This window comes from Symphalangus syndactylus, chromosome 18 (assembly GCF_028878055.3).
Source record: "Symphalangus syndactylus isolate Jambi chromosome 18, NHGRI_mSymSyn1-v2.1_pri, whole genome shotgun sequence".
NCBI lineage: Eukaryota > Metazoa > Chordata > Mammalia > Primates > Hylobatidae > Symphalangus > Symphalangus syndactylus.
Window position 1 is genome coordinate 24,843,249 of NC_072440.2, and position 22,000 is coordinate 24,865,248.

At 45.8% G+C, this 22,000-nt stretch overlaps 1 protein-coding gene across 6 annotated transcripts in view; it reads left to right on the forward strand.

The window, feature by feature from the left end:
• SYT17 (synaptotagmin 17) overlaps positions 1-22,000 on the forward strand; it is a 95,760-nt gene that overhangs the window by 48,749 nt on the left and 25,011 nt on the right. For all 6 annotated transcript variants that reach the window (XM_055252883.2, XM_055252887.2, XM_055252885.2 and 3 more), the window contains 2 exons: positions 3,152-3,272; positions 4,784-4,939. In XM_055252883.2, coding sequence (XP_055108858.2) covers positions 3,152-3,272; positions 4,784-4,939 — 277 coding nt within the window. The remainder of the gene's footprint in view (positions 1-3,151; positions 3,273-4,783; positions 4,940-22,000) is intronic.

Below are 22,000 nucleotides of genomic sequence, written 5' to 3' on the forward strand. Positions count from 1 at the left end.
TATCACTGTGACTTATAAACCTGGGAGGAGCAAAGTCCAGGAGGACCTGGATGGCCTGGGCTCCTGAGAATTCTCAGCATTGCTCATACTAGAGTAGATGTGTCAGCAGGGTCATGCCCTAAAGACACTGCATCTTCCAAGCCCTTGAGAAGCAGCAGGAAACCCCTAGCAACAGTGCAAAAGGGGCTGAACTTCTTTTATTACTCAAGACACTCAGTTGACCATTCCTATTTTTAAAATCTCCATACTTGGATACCCAGGGCAGGGCAGCAGGAATGTAAAGGGGTGGGAGTGGACAGATGAGGTGCGATGTGAAGTGGGCAGGTCCCATCTAAAGGAGCACTGCACTGCTCTGTGGCCAGATGTTGGGTTAAAGAAAATTATTCAATGACATTTCTTTCTTTCTTGTTTTTTTTTTTTTTTTTTTTTTTGAGATGGAGTCTCGCTCTGGCACCCAGGCTGCAGTGCAGTGGTGCGATCTCGGCTCACTGCAACCTCCGCCTCCTGGGTTCAAGTGATCTGCCGTAGTCTCCCAAGAAGCTGGGATCACAGGTGCATGCCACCATGTCCGACTAATTTTTGTATTTTTACTAGAGGCGGGATTTCACCATGTTGGCCAGGTTGGTCTCGAACTCCTGACCTCAGATGATCTGCCGACCTCGGCCTCCCAAAGCGCTGGGATTACAGGTGTGAGCCACTGTGCCCAGCCCTCAAAGACACTTCTTAAAGTGACAAGGCAGACTTTATTGAGGACCATCATGATATGTATAGGGACCACAGTAATGGGATTTTGCAGTCACAGAGAGAGACTGGGCTCAGCCTCAAATACAGCATAGACAAGTGGGAATCTATAGCCATGGAGCAAAGTGGGGGGTGAGGGATTTTTGAAAAAATTACTAAGAGGAAGCATCAGAGGAGTAAGGGGGACGCTGGCTAAATCAACCTAGCAGGATTTTTGCTGGAGATAGGCCAGGGTGATCAGACATTACCTGAGGGATGATGAAGAATGAAGAGCCTGTCTGGGCATGATGGCTCATGCCTGTTATCCCAACAGTGTGGGAGGCTAAGGTAGGAGGATCACTTGAGGCCAGTGTTTCAAGACCAGCCTGGGTAACACAGGAAGACCTCATCTCTTAAAAAAAAAAAAAATTAGCCAGGCATAGTGGCACATGCCTGTAATCCCAGCTATTCAGGATGTTAAGGTAGTAGGATCCCTTGAGCCCAGGAATTTGAGGTTACAGGGCGCTGTGATCATGCCATTGTTCCAGACTGAGTGACAGGGTGAGACCTTGTCTCAAAAAAAAAAAAAAAGAGAGAGAGAGAGAGAATGAGGAACCTGACCAAACTGACTTAGCAGAGTTCTTTGCAGAAACTGGATTTTACAAGGTGGTGCACTGATGGGCCTAGGAGGTTTAGGAGCCTGACTAAAGTTTGGTCAAGTAAAGCACCTTTGTCACTTGCCTGGTGGGACTGCCAGTGTTACCAGATCTTCCTGTTTTTCAAGCAAGGCAAGAAATCCAGATTTTTAAAAAAAATGTGAAATAGCTTGATTCTTGAATTGTATAATAATTAACAAGTAATTATAAGTTAAAATGTGATGTGGGGCAAACAAAACACACCTGCAGACTGTTTGTTAGCAACTTCTGAGTTAACATGCGAGATTGTTTCTTGTTTGTTTGGGGACTAACTCACTCAGTACAGGAATCTTTTGCTTTGACTGTTCACCCTGTCAGCAGATGTTTATTGAGTATGTACTATGTGCTAGGCATTGTTCTAGAGCTGCTGGGTATTGTACTAGGCATTTGGCATTAATTTGCTGAAATGACTGACATCAAAAAAGATACAGATGAAAGATAGATAGATGATAAAGATAGATAATAGACATAGATAAATAGATGATTGATAGATAATAGATGGTTAGATTATAGATAGATGAGACAGATAGATAGATAGAGATCTTACCCTTTAAAGATACACATTGAAATATTACAAATAATATAATGACTGGGAGTTACTTCAGAGGAATATGGGGAGTTGAGTGCAGGTGTAAGTGAAGGGAGATTCACCATGGGATGAGAATTTTTGAAGCTGAATGATGTTTGGTTATGAAGATGGTGGGGTATACTCTTCTGTCTGGTTTTGAATATGACTGGAAACTTCCCACACTAAAATGCTTGTTTTAATGTCCTCATCAGTTAAAGATGCATTCTGAAGGATATACAGGTACAATGACACCATGTTGAAGGCTTACTTTAAAATATTCAGCTAAAATGTTTCAGAAGTCAGGATATCGGTGAAACATCATTTGGCAAAATGACGATAATTGTTACAATTTTGTGATGGATAGATGGAGATTTGTTATGCTAGTCTATTGTTTTGTATATGGCTGAAATTTTCTACAATACTTTTTTTCAAAGGGGACAGAGAAGCGGGAGGCCTTCTGTTTTCTAGGTATTTTTGGCAGTATGGAGTCATGCACTTAGGTATTCATGGGAATTTTCCACAATGTGATAGAGCTGACATCAAGGCGGTGGGTACTCTTCAACAAGGGATGTCACTGTGCCAAGTGTTGCTATTGTGAGGTTAGAAGCGTGGGATCTGTTGGGGATTCCAGGTTAAGAACAGATTTCTCACTCACATAGTTCCTCTGCAGGGCATTCTACCTCCCAGGTATCCTATTGAATGGCAGAATAACAGCAGTCAGAGTATCTGGAATCAAATCAGCCTCCCTGGGTCTAAGTACCAGCTCTACCGCTTTCTTGCTGTGGCTTTGGACATGTTATTTAACCCTGTGAGCCTTGGTTTCCTCATCCATTAAACAGAGTTAATACTGATACCTCACAGACTCATTAGTCGTTACATGTAAAGCGCTTAGCATAGTACATGGCAGTGAAGCATTTTTTTTATTATTGCTGCTTTTGTTGTTATTGTTGTTGCTGTTGAGTGATCTAAGAGCGGAAAAAACTCAGAGATAGATGGACCACAATAACTGGAGGCAGAGATGGAAAGAAGTCACACACAGAGGCTCCCACCGTCAACTAATGCACCCACAGCAACCTGTTTGTGAGCTGCTGCAATCAATTTCTTGTATAGTGGGTGCAAAAGGAATAAAAGGAGAAGGCAACTTCCTGATCATTTCCTTTCTCTACAGAATGAAGTGGAGCTGGGGGAGCTGCTTCTGTCACTGAATTATCTCCCAAGTGCTGGCAGACTGAATGTTGATGTCATTCGAGCCAAGCAACTTCTTCAGACAGATGTGAGCCAAGGTTCAGGTACCCTGTGATTCCCCTTCTCTTGCTTTATTAATGGGGCATCTGTGTTTGTGTGGGGGACCCAGTTTTCTTTTTCTGTATCCTGGATGAGCGTTATGCATCTCAAGATGAGGCAGGTAAATGATGCCATCTTAGTAACCCTATTGGAACTGGGAAGTTGACTGAGACTAGTAGTGATAACTACTGGAAACTTAAGTCCTCTTTGAACCCAAGGAAGTGACTTGGCCTTTCCAAACGCTAGTCCTGCAATGGAGACGCCATCCTGCAGGTGGCGATAGTGTGCAGTGACTATCCATTCTAATCAATGAGCGTGGAGGACACATCCTGAGGTTTTTTGCCAGCTCATTTCATGTGTGCCATAAATCTTTATGAATTCCAGCTCTGAAAAGACTTGTATTTAAAGTGTGTATATTATAGCAAAAACCATTCAAACATGACTTAATGGAATGGAACAGATTTTATTCCATCTGTATGTTGCTTCTCCCATGACAGCAAAGGATATTACTGTGAAAGCAGCTGTAGTCACAGGGATCTGTTCACCTCAGTGGTGGAATTATTGTCTTCTCTAAGTGCGGTAGCTAAAATAAATTACTTTTGCAATAAGGTGACAGCTAGAAGACACCTTGCATTCTCAAAAGCCACATTATAAAAACAGAGGCTTAGAAAGGGCCAGTGGAGGCAATGGTATTAAGACTGAAGAGTTTCAGACTCACCACAATGGGAGAGTCAGTATGATAAAATCATTAAGGGTTTAGGAGTCAAATGATGTGGCTTGCAAATGATGTGGCTTTGGGGAAGTTACGTAACCACTATGTGCCTCAATTTCTCAATCTCAAAAATTGACATAGTAACAGTATTCATCTTGATAAGTTGTTTAAACAAATATTAAATTAGATAAAGTACATGAATCCCTTTGTAAACTATAAAATGATCTAAAAATGAATTATAATTCTGCCATCTCAATTCTCCTGTATATGGGCTATGGGCTCACTGAAATGATAATGGGTTTCCTCATACAGAAATCCAGGGCAGGCTCTGAGTCTGGTTCTGTGTCCACCAGCAAGATCTTTAAAAACTGATTTCTCACCTTGAGTCCTCAGTTTTCTCATCTGTAAAATGAACACAATGCTGACATATGGTAGGAGCTCAACAAATATTAGATGGCTAAAGGAAGAGGGAAAGGGATAAGCAGATGGATGGGAAAATGGATGGATAATAGATGGATGGATTGTTGAACTGTCAAATAGATGAGAAATTGGATGGATAGAAAATGGATAGATAAAAGTATGGTGAGATGATGAATGGATCAGTGAACTGACGGATGGGAAGATGGATGGATGGATAAACAGGTGGATGAATGGATGGATTATGAGATGAATGAAAAGTTGAAGGAGTGGATGGATAGAAGAATGGAGGAATAAAAAGATGGATGGGAGATTGAATGGCAGAATGACTGGACAGATTAGGTTTCATGATCTCCAACATTCTATGATACTGTGTCTAATTTTCAGACCCCTTTGTGAAAATCCAGCTGGTGCATGGACTCAAACTTGTGAAAACCAAGAAGACATCCTTCTTAAGAGGCACAATTGATCCTTTCTACAATGAATCCTTCAGCTTCAAAGTTCCCCAAGAAGAACTGGAAAATGCCAGCCTAGTGTTTACAGGTAGGTAGCATTCCAAAACCTGATGAACTCCAGGTGAGGCATGTTCAACTTACTGTCCTATAGACAGAAGGCATCTAGAGAGAGTTACACTTAAGAACTTAATGTCTGGTGTTCAACTACCTGGGATTGAACCCACTTAACATCTATGAACTGGGGCAGGACTCATAGAGCCCTATAATATAATTGTTAGAAATGTGGACTCGAGCCAAATTTCCTCAGACTGCCACATAATAACTGAGGTCTTTGGCAAGTTACTTAACTCCTCTGAGCTTCAGTTTCCTCACTACAAAATGTGAACAATAATAGTACTTGTGGCATAGGTTTGTTGTGAACAGTAAATGACTTATGACTTTGGAATATACTTGGTACATAATAAGCACTCTCTATGTGTTAGTTTTGATGATGATGGTGGTGATGATTCAAGTTCCCTGAAGTCAAATAGAGAAACATATGAAAAAACAGGGTCACCTAACTCAGGGAAGGGGATTTTTAAAGTCTTCCCAGAGGATATAGTATTTAAGTAGAGGCTTCTTGTGCCACTGTCTGGTAGAATTTAGTCAATTTTTCCAGGGTGTAATCTAATGTATTATTTCCAGGGTATATTAGTTATTTATTGCTGCATAATAAATCACCCCAAAATTTAGTAGCTTGAAACAACAAACATTTATATCTCATGGTCCCTATGGGTCAGAAATTCAGGCATACAAAGCTTTGCTGTATAGTTCTGTCTGAATGTCTGAATATCTCTGACAAGGCTGCAATCAAGGTATTGGCTAAGGCTGCAGTCTCATCTGAAGTCTCAACTGGGGGAGGATCTATTTTCAAGCTCACTCACAGTTTTCAGCAGGATTTAGTTCCCTGCAGGCTGTTGAACTGGGGACCTCAGTTCCTTCCTGGTTGTTGGCCAGTGACCTTCCTCAATTCCTTGCCACATGGGCTTCACCATAGAACAACTCACAACATGGCTTTCATCAGAGAGGTCAAGTGAGGGAGCAAGAATGGCAAGGAAGAGTCTTTTTGTAATCTAATACTGGAAATGACATCCTATTACTTTCATTATATTCTATTCACTAGAAGCAATTCACTAGGTCCAGCCCACATTCAAGAGGAAGGGATTACACAAGGGTATGGAGAGTGGGAGGTGGGAACCACTGGGAGTCATCTTAGAAGCTACTCACCACAACAGGGATAGAGTTAGTAGGAGTAATGGTTATTATTTCTTGTGTTCTAATTACAGTGTGTACTTCCCTATATCACTGCTAACATTCACCATAACCCACCCTGTCAAGTTGATCTCTTCATCCTCAACTTACAGATCTAGGGACTGAGGCTTAAAACCTAAACAACCTACACAAAGTCTCAAGCTGATAGAATCAGGATTCAAGCTCTGGTTTTGCCAGCTCCACATATCAAGGGATCTATATTTCCTCAAGCACCCAGGTAGGGCTAGCATTGAGGATCTGACATCATCTTTCGAGACATCCTTCTCCAGGGTAACTGGAAACTCTCCTCTGGTTAGATCTTGTCTAGAAACCTGGGCTCCAGGTCTCCCAAGAAATCAATCCATGGCTAAGAAACCCTTGCGTCCAAGATTTCCCCTATATAAACTTATTGCTCCTTCTCACCAAGATTGCAAATGTCTATCCTCTGAGACCCCTTCGAAGCAGGTTGGTTCTGGGCTTTCTCAAGGCCTGTCACCCATAGAGTCTGCATTGAATCAGGGGATGCCCGCCCTATGCAGATATAATGATCCCTTCTAATGCAGTCTGTGATGGTTGCTGTCCAGATGGAGTTACAACTAGACAAGGGCCTCACTCTCTCCTAGGTTTCAGGCCAACACAGAAGACCGTCACCCCTGACTCCTTAAATGGTGGACAGGCAGGCAGTGGGAACTATTGTATATTAAACCAAGACCCAGATAAAAAATGAAGTCTCTTTTCCCAAGTCCCTGCTGAGAATAAGGGACCTCCTATTGTAAGCTTAGATGAGGAGAGGACCCCAGGGGAAACTGAGAGCCTCCATGGAAAGTCCTGACACTTCATATTTTACTTAACATTTCATGATAAATGTAGCACACACGTGTTATAATGAATGACACCATGAAATGATGTGTAAGGACAGAGAATCAGAGGAGAACAGGGGTTATGTGCCTGTGCTGGGGAGCTGGCGTCTGGGTCCTGGCTTTACCACTCATCTACTTTGGTGACCGTGGGCAAGATCTGCGTGCTTAGGTTTTCTCAGCTGTAAAATGGGGATACCAATACAGGACACTTCACAGGATTGTTATGTGCATTCAGTGAGCTCAATAAACACACGGTGCAGAGCACTGTGCTGCCCATAGTAAGCACTCTAGAACTGTTAACTATTATTAAAGGGAAAGTTTAATGTTTTCCTTTTTTCTCCCACGCCCGTGGGGCAGCCACCGCCTTCTCACCCCCTCATGCAGTTTTGTTTATTTCAGAGTGTTTTCTTGCTGTGGAATCCTTCCCCCCGCTTTTTTTTTGGAGACAGTCTCATTCTGTCATCCAGTTGGAGTGCAGTGGCATGATCTCAGCTCACTGCAAGCTCTGCCTCCCAGGCTCAAGCAATTCTCGTGCCTTAGCCTCCTCGGTACTTGGGATTATAGGTGCACGCCACCATGCCTGGATAATTTTTTGTATTTATTGTAGAGATGGGGTTTTACCATGTTGGCCAGGCCAGTCTCAAACTCCTGACCTCAAGCAATCAGCCCACCTCGGCCTCCCAAAGTGCTGGGATTACAGACATGAGCCACCACGCCTGGCCTCATGTCTTCCTTTAATGCCTTCCCCTTTCCAGTTCCTTCTCCCTGAAGTCATGCCTTTAATGTTCTGCTGTGTATCATTCCACACTTTTTTCCTTGTTCACACAAACAATATCCACATACAGAGGGTTCTGTTCCTTTAAAACATTATTCATGAATTCAACAAGTGTGTATTAAACACCTTCTGTGCCAGGCAGTGCTTCCAAGTTCTGGGAATAGAGCAGTGAACAAAACAGACCTAATCCCTGCCCTGGCGAAGCTTACCAGGACCTTCCATGGATACCACACTGACACTTGCTTTGTTTTAATTAACAATGAATGTGTTCGTTGCCTTCAGATCAATATGAATACAAATGGATTTAACGTTTTATTTGTAATAACTGCATTAGATACTGTTGCATGATGTAGCATGATAAAAGCTGAGGTTGTTTATTCTGGGGGTGGGGAGTATGACAGAGCTTCAGGGATTGTGATTAGAACTCCAGAAAAATACATGGAAGTATGGAAAATTTTGCATATAGTTGCAGAGGTTTTTTTGAATTCCTTGAATTCCATATGGTTACCTCATAAGGCTCAAACTAGAAGGGTAGTCACACCACACCCCCCCATACATCTTTTATTCAACCCACAGCACTTCAGGTGGCAACTGTCAGCTGGGGCAGTGGTCAGCTGATGCTATCAGGGAAGTCCTGTACTGTCCATTCACAGAAGACCCACTTCTCTCCTGCAAGTTTTGGGCCCCTGGCTTGGAAGTTCATGCTCCTCTGGTTAAAAGCTCATTGAAAATATTCTTTCTGGAGAAGGAAGCATTGCCTGCCCGCCCCCTTAAATCAGGGATTCTCAACCCTGACAGTACCCTAGAGTTACCTGGGGGCTTTAAAATGCTACCAATGGCTGCACTACATCCCGCAGAGACTCCAAAGCAGCTGGACTAGGCTGAGGCACCAAGCATCTATAAGTAGCTATTTTTAAAAAATACCCCAGATATTTCTATTGCTCATTCATTGTTCCGAACCACAGCTGTGAGTGGAAATCCCAGCTAGGGTGGCATTTTATGTAAAGGGTACTGGCTGGAATAATATGAGAACGGTGTCTTAAGCTGGTATGTATCTCAGCAAAGCTACAGTTCTCCTGAACTCAAATTCATAAGTTCTAACCTGCTTTATTTGTCCACTGAGGGAAAGAGCTGTCACCTCTAGGCCGAGGATCCAAAACCCAGCCTATTAGCATGTTTCCAAACACTTCATAACAAAAGTAAGGTTGACCTGCAATTTAGCATTTGCCGTGAATCTCTGGTAAAAGCCTGTAATTAGCTGGTAAGCTGGACTTTCTGAACACTTGTTTTCCTATGTGGGAGGAGGATTCATCTGCAATTTTCAATCAGGTGGTTTCTGCAGCTGAAGTTTAAAAATAAAAAAATGAAAAGAGGGGTAAAATTGCTTTTCACCACCCAAGAGAGCAACACACAGCCCAGAGGGCTTCCAGGAAATTCAGGAAGGTTTACTGAACCAAAGTAAAGTGGAGCTGGCCACTGAGGTGATTGGGCTTTTACTGGATGTGGGGAAAAAGAAGGAAAGAAAGTGTATTGGTCTGTTCTCGCATTGTTACAATAAAATACCTAAGACTGGGTAATTTATAAAGAAAAGAGTTTAATTGGCTCATGGTTCCTCAGGCTGTACAGGAAGCATGAGGCTGGCATCTGCTTGGCTTCCCAGGAGGCCTCAGGAAATGTACAATCATGGAGGAAGGGAAAGAGGGAGCGTGCACCTTACATGGCCAGTGCAGGAGGAAGAGAGTGAAGGGGGAGGTGCCACACACTTTTAAACAAGCAGATCTCAGGAGAACTCACTCGCTATATAGTACCAAGGGAGATGATGATAAACCATTCATGAGAAATCCACTCTTATGATCCATCACCTCCCACCAGGCCCCACCTCCAACATTAGTGTTTACAATTTCACTTGAGATTTGGGTGGGGACACAGATGCAAACCATATCAGAAAGCCAGAAAAAAGAAATGCAGCTTAATGGCAAATCTTCAAAAAGTTAAAAATAGAATTACCATGTGATCTAGCAATTGCACTTGTAGGTATATACCGAAAAGAATTGAAAACAAACTGTTATTTGTACACCTACGTTCATAGCAGCTTTCCTTACAACCACCAACAGGGGGAAGCAACCTGAACACTCATTGACAGATAAATGGGTAAACAAAGTGGTGCATACATACAATGGACTATTACTCAGTCTTAAACAGGAAAGAAATTCTGACCCATGCTACAACATGGATGAAGCTGGAAGACATTATGCTAAGTGAAACAAGCCAGATATGAGAGGACAAATACTATATCATTTCATTGATGTGAAATACCTAGAGTAGTCAAATTCATAGACAGAAAGTAGAATAGAGATTATCAGGGGCTGGGGGAAGGACAGGATGGGGAGTTATTATTTAATGGGTGCAGACTTTCATTTGGGGAAGATAAGAAAAGTTCTGGAGGCCAGGCGTCGTGGCCCATTCCTGTAATCTCAGCACTTTGGGAGGCCGAAGTGGGCGGATCACCTGAGGTCAGGAGTTCGGGACTAGCCTGGCCAACATGGTGTAACCCCGTTTCTACTAAAAATACAAAAATTAGCTGGGCACGGTAGCAGGTGCCTGTTATCCCAGCTACTCGAGAGGCTAAGATCATGCCATAGCACTCCAGCCTGGGCGACAAGAGTGAAACTCCATCTCAAAAAAAAGAAAAGAAAAGAAAAGAAAAAATGTCTTGTTCCCTTGGCAAACTTGGTCAAGTGGCCCTTGGCTTAAGAAGCGTTCCCAAAGCCTGGGGGAAGGCAGGTGGAGGAACTGCTGCTTGCTGGCCACCTGTTATGGCTGAGGTGGGAGGGGGTGGGACCAGCTTCCTGGGGCAGGAGCTGACCATGTGTCTGTCCTTACTGATTAAATTTTTGGAGCACCTACTATGTACCTGGCACAGTGCTAGATGTTATGTATTCGACAGAGAACCAGACATTCAAGGCCTGTGTTCTCATGGAGCTTAATTCTAATACAGGCAGACGGACATTAATTAAATGCCGCACCAATAACAATTGAATTGTAAATTGGTCTAAGGGCTCTGAAGGAGCGATGCAGGGCACATTTCAGAGTGTCTGACCCAGTCCGTGGAGTGAGAGGAACTGACACGTGAGCTGGGAGCTGAAGGACGAGGAGGTATTAATCAGCAGAGAGGATTGCAGGGGATGCAGAGAGGTCGGCCGGGCTCCAGCCCCAGAAGAGAAATGGAGGCTGACGTCATATTTCAACCTGGGAGCTAAGACTGCCAGGGGTTGGCATGAAAGACCCCCACACCCTGCTGCCTGCTGCAGGAATTGACCAGGGCATAGGCTTAGAGGGGCCTCATCAATAATAACCAGTGCGGGACAGCTATGGAATACACAGAAAAGAAACAAGGCAATGACAGACATGCCTCAATTTTTGCCAACCCTTGGTGTCTCTCTAAGACTAGAGAATGTGGCGTCTCTATTTTCACATGCATCTGCGTCGCCCAGGGATTTATTAAAATGCAAATTCTGACTCAGTAACTCAGGAGGCCAAGGTGGGCCTGGAATTCTGCATTTCTAACAGTTCCCAGGTGATGCCGATGCTGTGGGGCTGCAGACACATTTTGGGAAACAAATAGACCCAGGAAGGGCATCAGGGTGAGTGATGATTGATTATGCCAGTGCATTAATCAGAATTAAACCCTTGGCTCGGCACAGTGGCTCACACCTCTAATCCCAGCACTTTGAGAGGCTGAAGGGGGTGGATCGTTTGAGTCCAGGAGTTTGAGACTAGCCTGGGCAGCATGGCAAAACCCCATCTCTACTAAAAATACAAAAATTAGCTGGGTGTGGTGGTGCATGCCTGTAGTCCCAGCTACTCAAGAGCTTAGGTGGGAGGATCGCTTGAGCCTTGGGAGGTGGAGGTTGCAGTGACCCGAGATTGCGGCACTGCACTCCAGTCTAGGTGATGGAGCCAGTCCCTGTCTCAATAAATAAATAAATAAATAAATAAACTCTCTAGCATTGGTCCCTACCCCTGCACATCATTTGACTCCCTAACCCTGTCTGTACATTAGTGTTACTCAGGGACTTTAAAAAAATTCTGATGCCCAGTTCCAAGAACAGATAAACTGAATCAACCCAGGCATCTGGGTTTTTTGGGGTTTTGGAAGGCACCTGTATTCTTCAAAGCTCCCAGGTGGCTCTCTTGTGCAGGCTGGGTTGGCCAATCTTTGCCTCTACTGTTCCGCCTCCCTCATGCCCTGCTGTCTGTCTGGAGGCCTCCCAGGCCCCTCTGTGAGAGTGAGTGCCAAGGCACCTGGTCTGTGTTCCATAATTGCTTGGCTTTCTGCAGCTGTAGCATCAAATCAGCTAATTGAATCTGCTGGTGAGATGAGATGGGTGGGAAGGCGCGGCAGGGAATGGATGGGAGGGCTGGAGGGCAGCATGCCAGCCTCTTGCTTGGAAAGACCCCAGGTCAAATGGGTACTGGAGGATGTTCTTTAAAGGGGTTGGGGGCCAGCCACGGTGACTCACATGTATAATCCCAGTACTTTGGGAGGCCGAGGCAGGAAAATCACTTGAGTACAAGAGTTCAAGACCAGTCTGGGCATATAGCAAGATCCCATTTCTAAAAAAAAAAAAAAAAAATTAAAAATTAGCTGGTCATGGTGGTGCATGTCTGTCATCCCAGCTACTCAGGAGGCTGAGGTGGGAGGATCACTTGAGTCCAGGAGGTCAAGGCTGCAGTGAGCTAGGATTATGCCACTGCACTCTAACCTGGGCAGCAGAGTGACACTCTGTCTCAAAAAATAAAATTAAATTAAAAATAAAAAGTGTTGGAGTTTGGGAAGCAGGACAGTGGAGAGGCAGAGGGTCTCCAGCAGAGAAGAGAAGAGGAAGGAATTCTGAGTGGGGCACAGCATTCTGAGAGAGCCTGAAATTCTGTTGGGATGGAGAGATGTGTGGGCTTGTTCCAGGGCACAGATGCTTCCCCACAGCCCCACCCTGGCCACAGCCCACCCATGACATACCTTCTCTCTGCAGCCATGCAGCAGCCTCTGTCTTTTCCCCTTCTAGCCTGACTTAGTGAGCACCCAGCTCAGCTCTGCCTCATAGAGAGAGGGTTGCATGGCTATTCAGAGTATGGATTGGAGTGAGCTACAGTTTGGTTCAAATTTCACCTTTTGGCCAGTCACAGTGGTTCACATCTCATACCTATAATCCCAGCAATATGGGAGGCCTAGGCAGGAGGATTGCTTGAGGCCAGGAGTTCAAGACCAGCCTGGGCAACATAGCGAGACCTTATCTCCACAAAAATTTAAAAAATTACCCGGGCATGGTGGTGTGTGCCTGTAGTCCCAGCTACTCAGGAGGCTGAGTTGGAAGGATCACTTGAACCCAGGAGTCCAAGGCTGCAGTAAACTATGATCACGCCACTGCACTCCAGCCTGGGGGACAGTATGAGACCCTGTCTCAAAAAAAAAAAAAAAATAGAAAAGAAAAGAAAGAAATTCACTATTACCACCTAGCAAGTGTATAGGCATCAGGCAAACTATTCTTTTGATGGATCTCAGGTTTCTCCTCTGTTATGAGCTTCCAATCTCAATTTTTATTTTATATATTTATTTTTACCTTTCCTCTGATGCTGAAAATCTCACTATTTTATATAAAAACCTTTAGAAAGTGCCTTGTACAGTTAGTGCCCAATAAATGCGAAATATGATTGATGATGATGATGATGATAATTGATGGACCCTGCCATAGAAGAGCAGGACCTGGAATTACACAGGCTTGAGTTTGAATCTTGGCCCCATGATAAATCAGCTGTGTGACCTCAAGCAAGTGATACTGCCTCTCTGAGCTCCAGCTTACTTTTGTGTAAAATGTAGCAATCATTCTTTTTATGGGGGTTAAAGGCAAATCAGCCTGTGGGCCCATCCAGAAGTGGCCACTTGGAAAATTATATCTGCTGTTTTAATCATTGCAGTCTGTGAAACAGTTGAAAACCTGGTGTTTTGGAGGTATTTAATAGCTCAGCCCAGCAGCCTGTGGTTGTTTCCCCAGCATCTCCCTCACCTGTTCACCATCATTCCAAAGCTGCCAGTGGTATGATGTCTGGGAGCCAGGAATTGACAGCAAATCTGTGCCAACCCAGATGCAGAACCAGATGTTTGTGCTCCCTGAAGTTCCTTGGGATTGGCAGTATGGGAGATAGGTCAGAGCAAGACCTGGCAGTAGGCACTTAGCGCCAGACCAGTCATGGGAAGTGAGCTGCAGAGTGAAGGGATTAAAGCCAGAGGACCACAAAAGTGAGCCCCTGGCAGCTACAGTATGGGGAGTATTATAAAGGGGAAGAACTTAAGAATGGATTCCATAGAACTGTGTATGTACTACTGGACTCATCTCCAAGCTGCACAAGTAGATATTATTCTAAACAGTTTACTAAAGACACTGAAAACCAAACTATAGGGTGGCTCACCACCTAGGTCCCTTGGGGACACATCTGAGGGGCAGATACGAATAGCATTGCAAAGCCTTTGAAAACTGAACTGATATCAAAATAACAGCAAACAGAAGGCAGGATAGAACTTGTAGCCTGAACTTTTCCATGTCAATTTCTTAAAAAGTCAACATATTCAACAGGATTTAAGCAAGACCTAGAGTCTCATAATATTAACAATGTCCAGGATACAACCCAAAATGACTTGATTTACGAAGAATTAGCAAAATCTGGCAAATTCTTAGAGAAAGTGTAATCAACAGATGCCAGCCACAAGATGGCCCAGATATTAGAATTATCAGATGAAGACTTTGAAGCAACTATTATAATCATGCTCCAAGAAGTAAGGGTGAAACCTCTTGAAAAGAATGATAAGGTAGAAAATGTCAGCAGATCAACAGAGAAATAGAAGATATTAGAATTACGTGGAAATTTTAGAACTGAAATAAAATATTTGCTGGATGGACTCAATAGCAGAATGGAGGTGACAGAGGAAGGTGTTAGTGGGCTCCAAGACAGATCCAGAGAAATTATTCAACAGAGAGTGAAAAAATCAGGGGGAAAGAAAAGGGTGGGAAGACCCATGGAGAAATATCAAAAAGTTTAATGTTCATGTCACATGGATTCCAGAACATTTATGTCACATGAATCCCAGAAGGAAAGAAGAAAAAACAGTGGGGAGCATTGGCATGGAGGCAGGCGACTCACCCCAGATAACCCCTGAGTTCCTTACCAGATTGCTGGGCTCTTGGCTTAACCAAACCACTCTTGTTCTTCCCTTCTCAGAAAACATTAGCAACTCATGAGGAAGCTGTGTGGCACCATGGTCAAAGTCAGCCAGAGCTGGCTTCTGTGTGATTGTGGGCAAGTTGCTTTACCACGCTGAACCTCAGTTTTTTTTTTTTGTCTGAACAATGGGGACAGTAATACTTCTATTTATCATGAACCACCTGTGTGTTGATTTTCTCATTTAATCATTCAACAAACATATAAGTTATGATCTATTTTATGATCATTTTTCAGCTGGGGGAACTCGAAGCTTAGGGGCGGGAAGTGCAATGAGTATAGCCAACTGCAGAGTGAGAGAACAGTTCACCCAAAACTGCCCTCACTTCAGATACCAGCTGTAAGTGCTGAGATCTCTAGGACCACCTCCCTTCAGACCAGTTGGTTACAATTTCAGGGCCCCTATAACCTCCCTCAGGTTCAATAATTTGCTAGAAAAACTACTAGAACTCAGGAAAGTGCTACTTATTTTTACAGTTTTATTACAGCAAAAGGGTGCAAATTAAAATCAGCTAAGGGAGGAGATGCATAGGGCAGAGTCCAGGAGGGGTCAAACTCTGAGACTCTAGTCATCTGTCTGCCTTGTGAGTCACAGACAGCATTACCTCTACTCAGTCACTGTGTGTAACAATGCACACAGTATAGCCAGCCAGGGAAGCTTGCCACGCCTTTGGCATCCAGAGTTTTCACTGAGCCTCAATCACATACTGCTCAGGTGGCTGATCTTCAGTCTCTATCCCCTCCCAGGGGTCTGGGTAAGACCTTTCATGAACAGTTTCTCCATAAGTCTGAATTGATACTATGTGATCCTAGAGCCCCCATCATAAATCACATTGCTAGGCTAGCCAAGAGTCAAAGCCCCTAGGCAAACAAAGATACTCTTCTTAGGCAGAACATTTCAGGGACCTAGAGATCAGCCCCTAAGAGCCAAAGATAAAGGCTAGGCCTCTTTTTGGGTAAGATTACTTTTTCACTGTTTAGGTAGTAACTAGCAACCGTGCAAAGTCATCCAGCTGGTGAGCGGTTGAGCTGAGCTTCCAACTTAAAGCTGCTTGGTTCCAAAGCCCTTTTCACTCACTCTTAACCACGACATTGATGTTCCTGTGAATCAACTGGGGGTCTTGTTAAAATGCAGTTTCTGATCCCATAAGCCTGAGGGGGCACCTGAGCATCTGTATTCTAATAAGTTCCAGGTGACACCTGTGCTGGTCTGAGGCAGGAGGTGGGACTTGGACACTGGACCAAATTGAGGGCTAGCTAAAACAGGGATGGGGGAAAACAGCTTTCCATAAGACACGCCCAACAGTGCGCCATGTCAGTTTACCATTGCCATGGCAACACCTTGGAGTTACCATCCCTTTCCACGGCAATGACCCGACAACCCAAAAGTTGCCACTCTTTTCCTAGAAATTTCTGCATAATCCACATTTTAATCTACATGTAATTAAACGTAGGTATAAATACGATTACAACACTGCCCTGAGCTGCTACTCAGCACACTGCCTATGGGGTAGCACTGCTCTGCAGGAGCAGTCACAGAGCTGTCACACTGCTGCTTCAATAAAGCTGTTTTCTTCTACCCTACCACCAGCTCACCCTTTAATTCTTTCCCCGGGCAAACCCAGGAACTCTCGCAGACTAAGCCCTACTTTGGGGCTCACCTGCCCTGCATCACTTTGAATAGCTAGGAGACCCTTTCTCTGTTCTCCCGTGTCACCCCAATCTGGCCAGAGCAGGGTTGGGGGACTATGAGTTTGCAGAAATATCAGTGGGGAGATCAAGTAGAGCCTGTAGGATAAGAAGCTGATGGTTTTTTCTAAGTACCTTGAGATGTCTTTGGAGGATGTTGACCAGGGAAGTGATGTGGCTTAGATGTTTGAAAAATGTCCTTCCAGCTGTTGAGAGGAGAATCATCTGAAAGACCACTGTGTTAATGGCAGCTTGGACTGGAGAGGTGGCAGAAGGTTTTCAGAGAAGTCACTCACTGGACTATAATGTTGGAGGTAGGATCAACAGAACGTGCTGATGGATCAGATGTAAAGGACCATTCCCTATCTTGGCCAAGTTACTTATCTCTTCTGAATCAAGATTTCTTGTCTGTAGATCTCAGTTCCCACCTCACAGGCTATTGTGGGGACAAAAGGAAATGGTGTGTAAATGGGCTCAGTGCAGTGCTTGGCATAAAGCAAGGGCTCAGTTGATTGTGGTGTTGAACCTGGATGTGGGCAGAGGCCAGAACTCTAGCCAGGTGGTCAGGAGATGGAAGAATAGACCTGACCTGTCACCCTGGGGTTCTCCTGGCAGAGCCCCCAGTAGCACTCTGACCTCAACTTCTCCTCCTGAGAGCTCCTTGAGTCTGCCAACATCCACCAGGTGGTAGAACTTGGCTGGATTGTACACATCCATTATGGGTTCCAGTGGCAGCTTTTGAAGACCAGGTCAGCTGCCAGGGCTCCTGAGGGTTTTTATTCCACTTGTATGGCTGTTTAATGACTCTGGTGCCTTTGGATAGAACCTTGTTCCAGGCAGATCCCCAGGGGGGAAGGCATCGGGGAGCTGAGGGTTTATCCAACCACATATGTGCCTGCAGGGCCTGAGCTATACAAGGGGTTCAGTAGAGGCCAGATTTCAGGCTTGCTTTGTGCCTTGGTGGTGGCAAGATGCAATCTTATGCTCAGAAGCCAAGGCCAGCACCTGGGTAGGTTCGAGATGAAGACCTATGCACGAAATCAAACCAGAAACCAAGAATATGCTTTCAGACGTCCCTTCTATCCATCATCTCATTCTGACTTTCCCAGTCCAGAGCTGCCAGTCAGCAGAATGCTTAACTTTTAAAATGCCAGGGCCTGGCCAGGTGCCATGGCTTATACCTGTAATCCCAGCACTTTGGAAGGCCGGGGAAGGAGGATTGCTTGGGGCCAGGAGTTTAAGACCAGTCTGGGCAACATAGAAAGACCGCATCTCTACATAAAATAAATGAAAAAAATTAGCTGGACATATGGTGGCGTGTGGCTGTAGTCCCAGCTACTCAGGAGGCCAAAGTGGGAGGATCGCTTGAGCCCAGGAGTTGGAGGCTGCAGTGAGCTATAATCATACCACTGCACTCCAGCCCGGACAACAGAGTAAGACCCTGTCTCAAAATTAATTAATTAATTAATTAAACATTTAAAATATATGTATAATAAAAATTTAAAATGCCAGGGCCTGCAGGGCACAGCTTCTAGTGTCACCTGTCTGCCTACATTTTGAGGAAATGTGCTGTAGTGGAAATAGCTTTGGCTTAGAAAACCAGACTCCCAGAGTTTAGTGCTGTATCATTTTGAGCAGAACCTTTTAATTTCTTTCAGCCTCTTACTTTTCTTCTATCAGATGCATATAAAATCTATCTCAGGGTTGTTCATGCAGTATTTGATGGTAATAATGGCAAACACTTAAATAGTGCTTCCTGTGTGCCAGGCACTGCTCCAAGTATTTCAAATGAATTAACTCATTTAATCTGCATAGAAACGCTATGACATAGTGTTATGAGATCATTGAGGGTGTTGCTTCTCTGTCCACTGTGCCTGGTGGTGCCTTTGTCTGAGTTTTGCCCGGACCCACTGGGCCCACTCATCCTGGCAGGCTGTGCTTGGCTCACACTACCAGGCTGGATCCCATGCCTCTGAAGAGACCGGAACAGAGTAGCAAGGGTTATATGAGCAAGCGAGCAGGGGGTTCAGCCACTGTGCGCAGTCAGGCACACCAGCTGCTGCAGTGGGGCAGGTAGTTCCAGGTGGCAGCATGGGTGCTGGCTCACTGCGAGGCTGTGGCTGGCCCAGGCTCACCACAAGCAGCTTCAATGGCTGGCACTGGGGAACACAGTGGTGCCCAGAAGGTTGGAGACACCAGGAACTGCAGGGCCCCAAAGCGGGGAGTCACAAACCTGGCTTGGGGAGCTCCCGGGCCTGGGCCCTCTGAAGGGCTGCAGCTCTCCTCTCCTTCTTTCTTCTCTCCTTCTTGTTGCCTGTAACGTGGCAAACAAGGGGCGTGTTTCAGCCCTGTTTGTGTTACAGCTCTTTTAGCCCTGCCATTTGGCAGGCCCTGAGTTCTTGTCCTGCATCCAGGAAGAATGAGGTACGCAGACAAGTGGAGGGTGAGCAAGACGAAGAGGAGCTTTATTGAGCAATACAACAGCTCAGAGGAGACCTGTAACAGGTAGCTCCTCTCTGTAGCCAGGGTGTCCCAACGAGTATTCAGCTCTCAGCAGAGAGGATAGCTTCTCTCTGCTAGGCAGGTCATCCAAGTGTCCAGCTGTCAGCACCTGGTCAGCCTGTGGTCTACCCATCGTCTCTCTGTTCTCTACCCTGAGTCTGGCTGAGTCCAGGGTTTTTACGGGCCTCAGTGGGGAGGAAGTGTATGCTGATTGGTCCATGGGCAGCCATGGGCGTGCCCAGGGAAAAGCACCAGAAGTTTCCACTCTGGTCCATGGGACTGGTGGCCTGGCCCCCAGGCTTCAGGCCCTTCCTGGTTTGAAGGTGGGGCTTCACCAGGGACCAGCCCTCTTCTGCCCAGAAGCCTGTCTGTCTCCTGCTGCTCAGGCCAGGCTGCTCATGGTGCTCAGGCTGTTCATGCAGGGTCTTAATTTTGAGACAGTGGTGGACTGTCCTCGGCCCCTCCTCCTGGGCCTCCCTCTCATGCTTGCTGGCACCCAAAGTCTGGAGGGGGCCAAGGCATCAGGGGGCTGTCATGTCAGCACTGCCCCAAGCATGTGCACACCTGGCTAGGGGGCCACAGCACCTAGGCTCAGTTCTGACTTTGCTCCGAGATAGGAGTGGGTGCTGAAAGCAGGGAGGAGCCAGGCAGCAAAGGCAGGATGGAGGATTGGGGGTGGGGAGGGAAGGGTGCTTTCCTGGGCCCCCAAGAGTGCATAGATGCCTGGGTCTGCATCTGTGCTAGGTGGCTGCGGCTGCACCCAGGAAGCTCCCTCCCTGCCATTTTGGAAGAGGCAGGGATCCCGCTTGTGACTATTCCCACCCACTCTGGAGCATGCTGGAGTGTGCAGCCCTGGCCGCACCTCCTGGCAGCCTGGGGCGGGGGCCCAGGTCCTCGCTGGGCCACTCTCTGCCCACTCTTCCATGCCTGACCGCACTGCTCTCCCGCTGGTGGATGGCTCAGCCCAGTTCCATTGCAGCGGCCCCTAGGGCAGCAGGCTCCAGTGAAGGTTCCTGGGGGCAGGCTCTGAGGACCATCCACCTCCTTCCTGTACCCTCCCCACAGCTATGGCAGGGGCAGAGAGAGGTGATGCATGCCAGGGTCGGGAGTCACAGAGGCTCTGGGCCTGGGAGTGGGTCCCATCCAGTCATGCAAGGGTGGGGACAGCACAGTTGGCTGCCTTGGGCACGTGGGGCACAGGGACACAGGGTACAGGGGTCCCACCACCACTGCTGCCACTCCTGCAGTTTCTCCCGCCACCACTGCCCATTCCCCGCACCTGCCCCTGACCACCACAGCCAGAGCAATGGCAATGGCTGCTCCAGATGGCCCTTTGCTACCATCAGTAGGAGTGATTATTGCCATTTTATGGAAGAGGAAAGTGACGCAACAATAGGGTGACAAGTAGCTTACCTAGGATCCTGGAGCCAGGATTCAAACCCTGATCATCGGGACTAGAATCTGAGCTCTCAGTTACTGGGTTATATGTCTCAAGTGTTTAGCCCCTGCTTTGTTGAGGTGCTGCATTAGTTGCTGAAGAAACACAGAAAAACAAAAAATTCATCCTTTCATGACTTTGACATTCTAGTTGGGGTGAGTTAAATGATAAATAAACAAACAGCTAAATAATAGTGGAGTGAGCCAACAGAGAAGGCCTGGAAAATTACTCTAAATTTGATATATAAGGTAAGAAAGGGCCAGCAGTGCAAGGATGGAGGAAAGCAGCATTCTAGACAGAGGGAATTGTGCAAAGGCCCTGGGGCAGGAATGAGCTTATTTTGTTCAAAGAAGAGAAAGAAGGCCAGAGTGTCCAAAACATAGTGAATGTATGGAGTGAATTAGGCAATGAGGTCTGAGCAATTAGCAGAGACTATAGCAAGGAACTTAGATGATACATTTTTTTAAAATTAAACAAATTTTTTTTGAGATGGGGTCTCACTCTGTTGCCCAGGCTGGAGTGCAGTGGCACAATCTCAGCTCACTGCAGCCTCGACCTCCCTAGGCCCAAGTGATCCTCTCACCTCAGCCTCCTGAGTAGCTGGGACTATAGGTGTGTGCCACCATGCCCAGCTAATTTTTGTACTTTTTTTTGTAGAGATGGGGTTTCGCCATGTTGCCCAGGCTGGTCTTGAACTCCTGGGCTCAAGCAATCTGCCCGTCTCAGCCTCCCAAAGTCCTAGGATTATAGGCATGAGCCACCACACCCAGTCTTAGATGGTGAGTATTGAACACCTATAGTGTGCCTACGGCTGATAGGCATGGAGGAAACAGAACTGAAGAAGAGATATGGCTCCTGGCTCCATGAAGAACTGGGTGAGATGACATGCATGCAAGGACTTAGCACACAGCAGATGCTCAGTGGGTGTAATTTTCTCTCTCTTCCTATTTGTGAGTCGACATGAAAACTGCTTCTCTGGGTTTCTGCCTCCCCCCATGCCCTGCATTAGAGCAGGACAGAATGTAGTTGGCTTATCATGGAAATTATTTTTAGAAACAGCCATAGGCAAGGGCATTATTTACCAAGTAAAACAAAGCAAACAGGTGGGTGAAGAGTCAGTAGAGCGGGCAGTGGGCAAAAGATCTTCGCCTCTGTCTTCATGAGCAGATGCCCACACTGGCCACAGGAGGCTATTTGGGGCCTGTTGTTCACTTCCTTGAGGATCTTGAGTGACTGGTCCAGGAACCAGGGAGAGTATCTGCTGATGTGGCTGCCAAAGTTCCCCTTAGATGTCTGCTTTGGGATCTTATGCTGCTTAAT